The sequence below is a fragment of the Orycteropus afer genome, unplaced genomic scaffold (assembly GCF_000298275.1).
Source record: "Orycteropus afer afer isolate SDZICR_OR568_19922 unplaced genomic scaffold, OryAfe1.0 scaffold00058, whole genome shotgun sequence".
Classification (NCBI taxonomy): Eukaryota; Metazoa; Chordata; class Mammalia; order Tubulidentata; family Orycteropodidae; genus Orycteropus; species Orycteropus afer.
In genome coordinates, this window is record NW_006921645.1 from 10,814,870 (window position 1) to 10,826,663 (window position 11,794).

The 11,794-nt window shown below is 39.8% G+C and overlaps 2 protein-coding genes across 2 annotated transcripts in view; one reads left to right on the forward strand and one right to left on the reverse strand.

Annotated features, from left to right (window-relative positions):
- Positions 1-955: 955 nt before the first annotated feature.
- Positions 956-5,317, reverse strand: PFN4 (profilin family member 4). The gene is made up of 4 exons (XM_007939295.1): positions 5,201-5,317; positions 4,671-4,808; positions 3,615-3,720; positions 956-984 (listed from the first exon to the last, which is right to left on the reverse strand). Exons 1-4 carry the CDS (start codon positions 5,315-5,317, stop codon positions 956-958), a joined length of 390 nt encoding a protein of 129 aa, XP_007937486.1.
- Positions 5,318-7,532: 2,215 nt separating this feature from the next.
- The window catches only part of FAM228B (family with sequence similarity 228 member B), a 47,681-nt gene continuing 43,419 nt past the window's right edge, over positions 7,533-11,794 (forward strand). Inside the window, exon 1 of the mRNA XM_007939296.2 lies at positions 7,533-7,631. Within this exon, the coding sequence (XP_007937487.2) occupies positions 7,533-7,631 (99 nt within the window). The remainder of the gene's footprint in view (positions 7,632-11,794) is intronic.

Genomic DNA, 11,794 nt, shown 5'->3' on the forward strand with positions numbered 1-11,794 from the left:
TAGATAAAGAGTGGCCAGGGACTTACATTCTGGGCATACCCAGCAAGATGGGTAGGAGCACAAGAGCTTCGTGAAGGAAAGTCTCCCAACAGGCATGTCCTGTGAAACCATCAGGACTCTCACATTCCATGCAAATGACCAATACTTAACAACAGTAACAAAAGATCTCTTGAAATATGAAAAATTGCTCCCTTAACTCAATGTTCCTTTTTAGTATCTTCTGACTAGTGTTTTGTTATCCATAAAGTAAGGCATTATGCAGAAGTCTCCCAAGTTTCTCTGCTCTAAGTTGGTTGAAGCTGTGGCAGTTCTATAGGCTTATCATGCCAAAAAAGAAGCTGCCCAGACGGTGAGTATTGTTACTGTTTCTATCTCTTGTTGTTGTTGTTGTTGTTATGTGCCGTCGAGTCGGCCCCGACTCATAGTCGTGATAGCGACCCCTCCTTGGGTTTCCGAGGCAGTATCACTACGGAAGTAGGATTGCCCAACCTTCCTTCCGAGGAGTGGCTGGTGGGTTTGAACCGCCAGCCGTCTGGTTAGCAGGCAAGTGTCTTAGCCACTATGCTACCAGAGCTCTTAGACAAGGTAAAACCAATGCAATAACCCCTCATGGATTTCAGCTCAAGTTTAAAGACTTTCTAGTTTGTCCTATGGGCTTCAACATCAAGTTGCAAATTTAATAAGTCACTTTGTATCAAAAGGTCAACTGTTAAACATTTATAATTTTTCAATTACAGGAACATATTTTCTGGGTTCTGCCATAACCCAGATAATGTTAACTCTTTTTTTCTATTTTAAGTTTTGATTGTTTGCCCCAGAAATTGGTTTTATTTGATGTATTAAAGTCTTAAGTTTTTCAATAACAAAAAAACCTCAATAAATTTTTATTTATTTATTAGGCTGTATTGTCTTCTTTTAAAATAATATAGGCTGTCTTTCATAGCTGGTTGATGACTTAGCATCCTTTTTTTTTTAGATATTCTCCTGGAAAAAAAAAACCAGAGCAGTAATTTGCCACTAAGATATGATTATTTCATTAATTTATTTGTTCTACAAACATTATTGAGTGACCACCATGTGTTAGGCTCTGTACTAGGTATTGGAGATACAAGAATGACTAGATAAGATACAGCTCCTGCCCTCAAGGAGTTTACTGTCTGGTAGGTGAAGCAGATATAAACATCAACTGTAATTCATAGTAATAAATGCCACAATAGAGGTATTTGGAGCTGAATCCTCTAGTATGAACTGGTTCTCTAGGCAAAGGAAAGGAGGAAGAATACATATGGCTGGGCAAAGGAAACAGAAAGGCAGAGGGTTCAGGGGAACAAAAGAATCTGCTGCTTTCCTTTCCTTATGCAGTCTATGACCTAGATATAAAACTAAGTACAGTATTTTTAACAAGCTATTAGTTGTAATCGAGTCAACGGCAGTGAGGTTTTTTTTGTGTGTGTATATTAATAATAAGTTTGAAAGCTAAGGCTTAACTCATCAACAACATGAATCTTCTTCTTAAATCGAATGCCTGATATTACTTAACTTGACTTCCTTTATTGCAATCATGACAGACTGAAACTCTGGGAGAATAGGAATGTATTATGTGACCAAAGAGAAACATTGGTAGTTCAGTGACAGAATTCTTGCTTCTCACAGAGTAGGCTGGGGTTTGATTCCTGGCAAATACCTTATGCACAGTTACCACTCATCTATCAGTGGAGGCTTGTGTGTTGCTATGATGCTGAATAAATTTCAGCAGAGCTTCCAAATTAAGACAGACTAGGAAGAAAGGCCTGGCAATCTACTTCTGGAAATCAGCCAATGGAAACTCTATGTATCACAGTGGCACACTGTCCAATCCACAACAATCATAAATCATGGGTATGGCACAGGACCAGGCAGTGCTTCATTCAGTTGTGCATGGGGTCACCATGAATCAGGGACAACCAGACAACAGCTACCAACAAAGTGACAAAAGAAGTAGACTACTGAGAAGTTAGGTGCAAGACAAATTCTACAAAATGAATTGTATTTCCCCATTATTTTGTTTTACAGATTTGGAGATACTGTCCTGGATGAAATTCTCATGAGAATAAACAAAATACCAAAACCATTACAATATTTACCTGTATCTGTATCTCGACAGCAGTGAGTTTGGTTTTTTGGGTTTTTATCCATATCTCTATCTGTCTATCAAAATACAGAGCCTAGCTCTTGAATATATGGATTTAGTTAGAAATGAGGCAACTCTTAAATGGAGAAACTAGGAAACTTGGTTGGCTTCTATATTCCAACCTTGGAGAGAGAGCACAAAAACTTAAGGAAAAAAGTCATAGTTCTCTCATATTTCAATACTAATATTAAAAATAAGACACAAAAAAGCTTATAAGATAAAAACTTTTGTTCATGTACTTAAAACTTTTTTTTGCAAACTGAAGATTTTTAAGTTATTAACATTTTACAAATGTATGTGATTTATTGTTCGTTTTAAAAACAAACCTGATTAATTTGTTAGAGAAGTAGCATAGCATCCTTTACTTAATTACTATTTAAAGGTTTCATTTAATTAAGAAATAATCCTGCTCTGAGAATCTTTCATAATAAAATTGTTTTAATAGTCAAAATACTTTCAAATTTTCTACAATAATTATTCATAGAAAAGCATATTTAAAAGAAAATAAATGAAGTAAATAGAAGAACTGGCTCCTGAGTGGGTACCAACCTTATCTCTCACAAGCATCTGACCATTTCTAGGACAGCCTGTCCCTTCTCAGAGTAGTGGGATCTTAGTGGCATGACGTCAGTGGTGCCATTCTAACCAGCAAACATTCTTTTGTGGTCCTAGGCAAGAATCCCAACTTTCAGTGCCAGCCGCAGAATCTATTCTCATTACAGTGGTCAGGCATCTTCTCCAGTCCACTTTTACAAAGGTCTTTGGTCCCCAAGAAACTGTATCTCCACAGGGAACTTGAGGAAATAGTTCCAGACCCCATCTGATAACTTGGCACCTCACTGCCCATCTTCCTAGTCTCATTTTCTGGATCTACATATCAGTGTTCTGTCTTACTCCTGCTCTACCCTACTGAAACTGAAAGTCCCTCAAATCCAGACAGCTGTTCAGAAAGGCTCCTTGGTAGTTGTAATAGTCGGTCCTTCCTGACTTGGAGTTCACCTATTCTGTCAGGTGTTTCCTAAATTGTATCTTTTCCAGCTCAGTCCTGTTTGCTTTCAGAATACCTTATTTGCAGCTGTGTAGCAATGGTTTATGACAGTCCTCTCCAGGGAGCTATTCATGAAAACTGGGGAGGTCTATAAATATATTCATTTGTGCGTATATATATTGTCTTTGTGATGGTACTTAATTGTTCAATTAGCCCTTTAACATTCAGATCTCTGGAGCATTTCCTGACTCTGTTAAGCAGTGGTGATTAATTTATTTGCTTATCAAACATGTATTCATTCAACATCAAGACTGAGAAAACATGGCCCTGACAACACTCTGATTTTGAACTCCAACTTGGCGGGGGTGGGGTGAAGAAGGAAGCCTCTTATAAATCATCCACTTTGTGGCATTTTGTTATGGCAGCCCTAGGAAACTAATACAGGAGCCAACTTACCCAGTTTCTCTGTGGCTTCCACACAGACACTAGGATACATGCCCTCAGTGTAAGTTGCCACCAGAAGATACAGATGGGTCTTCACAACCACCACACCAGTGTTTTCCTGCACAAAGAATAAAATAGAACACCCTTCTTTTGGTCCTCATCTTAACTAGCAGTTATAAGTCAATTTTCACCATCTCCTGACTTCCATATATTGGTTTTTGGACTTTCCACTTTTTTCCACTAATTGTCTTTATTAAAAAAGTTTCAGACTGTTCCAATATCAGTATGTGGATTTTGGACAAGTTCCCAATTCATCGAAGTATGCCCTTATCTCAAGAACAACTCATGTAATGGAAAGATAATAAATTTTGAAGTTTATTAATCCTAGATTCTCTATTTTCTACTGGATGGCCATGGAAGAATTATTTAACCTTGTTAAACCTTAGTTTCCTAATCTGCAAAATGAGGCCATTTAGTTTATAACATGGATGAAGTGTCTCTAATCCATGTAGAGTATCCAATAAATGTGAAGTCCCATTAATTCCTTTGCGGCAACAGGGAGCCAAGAGAGATTTTTAAGAACAGGAGTGATGTAATTTTTTTTTTTTTTTAAACAAGAGGATGTAGAGTATGAAGGATGGGCTGGAATAGAAACACAGCTCAGGCAAGGCTCAGTTGATAGATTTTAAATTGAATGCTTCCCAAAACCAGGTTCTCTGATAGTACTGTATTTCATATATGCCATCCTGGCACCAGACTAAGGAGCTCTGGTGGCATAGTGCCTAAGGATTTGACTGCTAACTAGAAGGCTGGCGGTTCAAACCATGCAGCCACTCTGCAGAAGGAAGACTGTGCAATCTACTTCCCTAAAGGTTTACTGCCTTGGAAGGAGGCTTTGGAGACCCAAAGGCAGTCCCTATGAGTCAGAAAGCAGACACTATCTGCTATCTCACACAAGGCATAATGAATGGCCTTACTATGTTTTATAAATAGATCAAGAGGGCAAAGATAATTAGAGTCGAATTCTTAAGATTTTTATCTAGCTGTCTTCAAATCTTGCCCACTCACATTCTTAGCATAAAGAGAATATTCATCTGCCCGGACACATTTGTAATCCTTTTCCTTGAAATATAATCCTTCTCTTCGGGTTTGTAAAGGGTTCTTGGCAAATCCATTCACAAGTGTTCGGACATCACTGGGCATTACCTGTAGAGGTTAAAGAGTTAGACCAGAGTCAACAAACTTTCCTCGTCAGGCCCAATCTGGCTCACTGCCTATTTTTGTATACCTACAAGCTAAGAACGGTTTTTACATTTTTTAAAATATATATTTTATTGAAATATAATTCATGTTTTTTTACATTTTTAAGAGGTTAAAAATATTAGAATATTTTCGACTTGTGAAAATTATGTGAAGTTCAAATTTCAGTGTCCATAAATAAAGCCACACGTATTCCTTTATGTACCGTGCATTACATCTGCAGAGTTGAGTAGTTGAGACAAAGACCATATGGCCTGCAAGCCTAAAATATTCACTATCTAGCTCTTTACAGGAAAAGTTTGCTTGAAATACTTATGCCCAGGCTTGTTTTTCCTTACACTAAATCCGGGCGATGCTACACACAGGCTCCGCTCTTGGAGTTTGATGAGGGCTGCACTGTCCACATGCTTCGTTCCTAGGAGGGTATCTAACAGTAAGGTCTGCAAATGGCTCATGTTCCCTCAGTTCTGTAAAAGGGAAATGATCCACTCTGGCTTGCTTTTAAAAGGCATGTGAATACAAAAGTCCCTTCAGACCGTTTTAATATTACCATGTGTACTCTGAAAAGACAGAAGAGTGAAAAAGTTGGTCTATCATCTAGTGTCCACCAATACTTAAAGGAGAAAAATAAAAATCAGTTCACAGAGAGTTCATTATGAAGTGAGTTTGGAAAACCACAGTTTCATAATTTTCAATTACGGTTTGCATCAGAATCACCTGGGGATTAAAACAAAAAACCCTACAAAAGTCCCACCCTCTGGGATTCATTTTCAATTGATCTAGGGTGGGTCTCAGGCATCAGTTTGTTTTAAAAACCCCAGCTCATGAAATGGGCAGCCAGGATGGAGAACCACACTGAACTAAGTAAACAAGAGTAAATTAAATAGGCTGATCATCAATCTTTACATTTCCTCCTCACTGACCAGCATCAGCGCCAAATATGGACACTGATCAACACACCAGTGAACTAATAATACCTTTACAGCACTTAAATCAGTATTTCTCAAAAAGTCCTCTGATCTTTTTGAATCGTCCTCACCAGGACAACCTTCACAAACACTCACCCTTCCAATGAATACGGAAAGGGAGGCACCCCCTTCCCTGCCACAGCCCTCCTGATGATCTGTCTCAAAGGGGTTCCCCGGAGTAGAACTGGGTGGGTGGGTGGCTGGGGGCAGTTAACTCCCAGTTCGGTTGGCTGGAAAGCCGCGCCCAAGGAGCTGAAAATTTTAAGTGAGCGAGGTGGCCTACACACAAGCAGAACCGAATATTCTCCCGCAACGGAAGGGGAGAGCTCCTCTCACAGCTGGCGCGGCGAGGACCTGCCCCTCACCGACGCTTGGGGAAAATGGGGCGGAAGGCGACGTGCACTGCTGTTGGCTGTGACAGGTGCTTATCACGGGCAAGCAGGGACTATAGCCCTTAGTCTGACACACAAATAACTGCCCGCAAAAGCTGACCCTGCTGGCTTCCAAATTCTTTCTTACTCAGGCTGGACCGCAAGAACTCGGGTTACAGGGCCCGAGCAGGCGAGAGCAACAAACCGGGCAGCCCTGACCGACTTCAGAGTCCTCCGCCCTCTTTGTGCCGCCGGAACTCGTTGTCGTCCGCCGCGGCGGAAGGGCCGCGCGGCACTGCGTCCGGGAGACATTGGACCGAATGTTCTCACATTCTGAAGAGACGGACTCTAGGTGACTGGGCTGCAGGCCCGGACTGGCTCACTTTCCCGCCTCAGCCAGAAGGGAAACCTGGGCTTTGGGCCCTCAGGCTGGGCTCCAGGGCGGTGCGGAACAGCCGTAGTCTGGGATATTCTCTGGAGGAAAGCGGAGGTGCCAGTGGAGTCCCGCAGAGCTCCCTGCCTAGCCCCGGGGCGGCCTCCAGCGCGCGCCGCTTCCGCTGGGTGGACTGTGGGCCCAGGGATGGGGGTCGAGGCAGCAGGCATCTTGCTGACTGGGGTGGGATGGAGTGGCTGCCGTCTGTCTGCCACTGATGCAAACTAATCATAGTTTCTTCAGAGACACTCCTTGGGGGAAGGCTTTGGGCTGTTATTACCTTGAAAACTTGCAAACTTTGTCTTAAAGCCCCTCCCTTCTTTCCCAAAACGGCCTTGTCTATGCATTTTAATAACCGGAGAGTTGTAACTCTCCCCATTGATGACAACCAAAGTTAGAAAATGGCCTTAGAGGCCAGGCAGAAAAGTATAGCGCCTAAGGCACTTGACTGCTAACCAGAGGCTGGCGGTTCAAACCCACCAGCCACTCCTCGGAAGGAAGATGGGGCAATCTACTTCCGTAGTGATAATGCCTCGGAAACCCAAGGAGGGGTCGCTATGAATCGAATCAGACTCCATGGCAGTGTTTTTTTTTTTTTTTTTAATCGGGTACACTGTAGGAGGACGTGGGAAGCCATTTAAGAGAGCGGATGAGGTGGTAGGGACGATTCAAACCAGAGAACCTCCTCTGCTTAAAGGAGGCTAGCTCTGAAGACATCATCAAAAGCCACCTGTAGGAAGGCCTCTGTGAGGGCCAACATCTGTTCCTAATCCCTTACACGTCCATTCATTGGTCACATTATCTAGTATTAATTAAACAAAATAAGAGGATTGTGAGTTTATATCACTAAATAAGCTACCTTTTAGTTTTTCTAGGTGTTCTGTTATTTGTGATTGCTATGAAAAATTTTAGCAGTGATGAGCTGATCCCTGGCATACTTCCCAAGCTCAAGACTTCAAAAGAGTGGTTGGAACCAAAAGCACTTTCTTTTATGGAGGTACAATAGCATGGCATTTTGAGGTTTTTACTTAGGTAGTTTCAGTGAGAAATGGCTTGTGCTAAATTAACTTTTTTCTTTTGTTTTCTATTTCACTGACTTCTCTATTATTCCTTAGTTCTAATAACTTTGATTACTTTGCTCTTCCTTTTTTAGTTTTAGTTTTGGTCATTGATTATACACCTTTATTAGAAAAATGGAGCAATTAAAGCTGTCAGTTTTTCTAAAACACTGCTTTTGGTATGTCACTCAAATTTTGATATGTTGTATTTTTTTTAGAGTGTAATTTCTTTCTAAACAGCTTTAGTAAGGTATATTGCTGTATAATAAATTACATATAAGGCAGTCCTGGCGATCTGCTTCTGAAAGGTCACAGCCTTGAAAACCATGTGGATGGAGCAGTTATACCCTGCACTCGTGGTCACCAAGAGTCTGAATGGACTTGATGGAAACTAACAACAGTAACAAACTGCATATATTTAAAGTGTAGATTTTTATAAGTTTTAACGTATTTGTACATGAGTGAAGTCATCACCACAATCATATTCATCACTCCCCAACCTTTCTTCATGTGTCTCTTTGTAATTTGTCCCTCTCTGCCCCCAAAGCGACCACTGATTTGCTTTCTGTCAGTTTACTGTGCATTTTCTAAACTTTTATACACATGAAATCTTATAATGTGTATTCTTTTTGCCTGGCTTCTTTAATTCGGTTTTATTTTGTGGTTTGTTAGAGTTGTTTTGTGTATTAGTATTTCATTCCTTTATATTGCTGAATGCTGTTTCATTATACAGATATTACCCAATTTGTATATCCTCATAGCCATTCACATTTGAGTTGCTTCCAGTTTTTGACTGTTAGAAATAAAGCTGTTAAGAACATTCATGTACATGTACTTTGTATGGGCATATGCTTTCACTTCTTTCATGTATATATTTAGATATGGGATGGCTTGTTCAAATGGAAAATGAATATTTAACTTTTTGTGAAAATGCCAAATTGTTTTCCAAGGTGATTGTATCATTTTATATTTCCAGTAGCAATGTATAAGTATTCCAGTTGTTTCACATCTTGGCCAACATTTGTTGTTGTTATGTGCCGTCGAGTCGACCCTGACTCATAGCGACCCCTCCTTGGGTTTCTGAGGCGGTATCACTACAGAAGTAGATTGCCCAACCTTCCTTCTGAGGAGTGGCTGGTGGATTTGAACCACCAGCATCAAGTGCCTTAGGCACTATGCTATTTGCAGCGTCTTTTTTTTTTTTTTTAGTGTTGTCTTGTCTTTTAGACATTCTAAAATATGTATAGTGGCATCTTGTGGTTATTTTTGCATTTCCATAATGACTAATGATGTTGAACATCTTTTTATATGCTTATTTGTCACTCATATAGGAGCTCTGGTAGCATAGTGGCTCCGGCACTTGACTGCTAACCAGAAGGCTGGCGGTTCAAACCCACCAGCCACTCCTCGGAAGGAAGGTTGGGCAATCCTACTTCCGTAGTGATACTGCCTCGGAAACCCAAGGAGGGGTCGCTATGAGTCAGGGCTGACTCAACGGCACATAACAACAACAACAACATCTTCTTTGTGAAGTATCTCTTCAAATCTTTTACCCGTTTCTTAATTATTTGTTTTCTTATTGTTGAACTTTTATTAATGAGATAGAATTCACCATAAAATTCACCATTTTAAAATGTACAATTCAGTGGTTTTTAGTATAATCACAAGGTTGTACAACCATCACCACTATCTTTATTCCAGAACATTTTTAGCACCTCGAAAAGAAATTCTAATACCCTTTAGCAGTCAATTCCCATTCTTTCTTTCCCCTAGTCTCTGACAACCACTAATCTGTTTTCTTTCTTTAAGGATTTGCCTTTTCTGGAAATTTTATACAAATAGAATCATATAATATTTGGTCCTTTATGAGTAACTTCTTTTATATAGCATAATATTTTCAGGGTTTATCTGTGTTGTAGCATATATCCATACTTCATTCATTTTTATGTTCAAATAAAATTTCATTATATAGATATACCATGTTTTGTTTACCCCCATTCACCAGTTGATGGACATTTGGCTTTCCACATTTCAGCTATTGTGAATAATGCTGCTCTGTTTAAGGTTTTGTCTGAACATATGTTTTCATTTCTCTTTGGTATATGCCTAAGAGTGAAACTGCTTGGTGTTTAACTTTTAAGCCACAGTGGCTATACCATTTTACATTTTTCATTAGCAATGTATCCTTGAGGGTTCCAATTTCTCAACATTATTGGCAAAACTTACTTTCTGTATTTTGAGTTTTTAAAAAATTTTAATTTTTTCTTGTAACAACTATCCTGTTGTTGTTGTTAGGTACTATCAAGTTGGCTCCAATTCATATCGACCCCATGTACAACTGAACAAAACGCTGCCTTGTCCTGCACCAGCCTCACAATCCTTGTTATACCTGAGCCCATTGTTGCAGCCACTGTGTCATTCCATCTCATTGAAGGTTTTCCCCTTTTTTGCTGACCCTCCACTTTACCAAGCATGATATCCTATTCCAGGGAATGTTCTCTTCTGACAACATGACCAAAGTAGATGAGACAAAGTCTGGCCATTCTCGCTTCTAAGGAGCATTCTGGCTGTACCTCCTCCAGGACAGATTTATTAGTTCTTCTGGTAGTCCATGGTACGTTTAGTATTCTTCACCAACACCACAACTCAAAAGCATCAACTCTTTTCTGTTCTTCCTTATTCACTGTCCAGCTTTCACATGCATATGAGGCTATTGAAAACACCGTGACTTGGGTTAGGTGTACCTTATTCTTCAAAGAGTCATCTTCAGCACTTTAAAGAGGTCTTTTGCAACAGATTTGCCCAGTGCAATATGTTGTCTGATTTCTTGACTGCTGCTTCCATTGTTGATAGTAGAACCAAGTAATATGAAATCTTTGACAACTTCAATCTTTTCTCCATTTATCATGATGCTGCTTATTGGTCCAGTTGTTTTCTTTATGTTGAGGTGTAATTCATACTGCAGATCGTAGTCTTTAATCTTCATCAGTAAGTATTTCACATCATCCTTGCTTTCAGCAAGCAAAGTTGTGTCAGCTGCATATCACAGGTTGTTAATGAGTCTTTCTCCAATCCTGATGCCATGCTCTTCTTCATATAGTCCAGCTTCTCGGATTATTTGCTCAGCATATAGATTGAATAAGTATGGTGAAAGGATACAACCCTGATGCATTCACTTCCAGATTTTAAAACATGTAGTATACCCTTGTTCTGTTCCAATGACAGCCTCCTGGTCTGTGTACAGGTTCCTCTTGAGAATAATTAAGTACTCTGGAATTCCCATTCTTCTCAATGTTATCCATAATTTGTTATGATCCATGTAGTTGAATGCCTTTGCATAGTCCATAAAACACAGGTAAACATCTTTCTGGTATTCTTTGCTTTCAGCCAAGATCCATCTGACATCAGCAAAGATATCCCTTGTTCCACATCCTCTTCTGGATCCAGCTTGCATTTCTGGAGGTTCCCTGTCAATATACTGCTGCAACTGTTTTTGAATTATCTTCAGCAAGATTTTACTTGCATTTGATGTTAATAATATTGTTTGATAATTTCCACATGCTGTGGGATCACCTTTCTTTGGAATGGGCACAAATATGAATCTCTTCCAGTCAGTTGGCCAGGTCTTCCAAATTTCTTGGCATAGATGAGTAAGTGCCTCCAGCACAGCATCCATTTGTTGAAACATCGCAATGAGTATTCTGTCAATTCCTGAAGCCTTGTTTTTCTCCAATTCCTTCAATACAGTTTCAACTCCTTTCTTCAGTACCATTGGTTCTTGATCATTTGTCACCTCCTGAAATCGATGAACATCAAGCAGTTCTTTTTGATACAGTGACTGTGTATTCCTTCCATCTTATTTTGGTGTTTCCTGCATCATTCAATATTTTGCCCATAGAATGTTGCGGCTCATGGCTTGAATGTTTTCTTCAGGTCTTTCAGCTTGAGAAATGGCAAGTGTGTTGTTCCCTTTTGGTTTTCTAACTCCAGGTCTTTGCACATTTCATTATAATAATTGACTTTGTCTTCTCAAGCTGCTCTTTGATATCTTCTGTTCAGCTCTTTTATCTTGTAATTTCTTCCATTTGCTTTAGCTACTCTC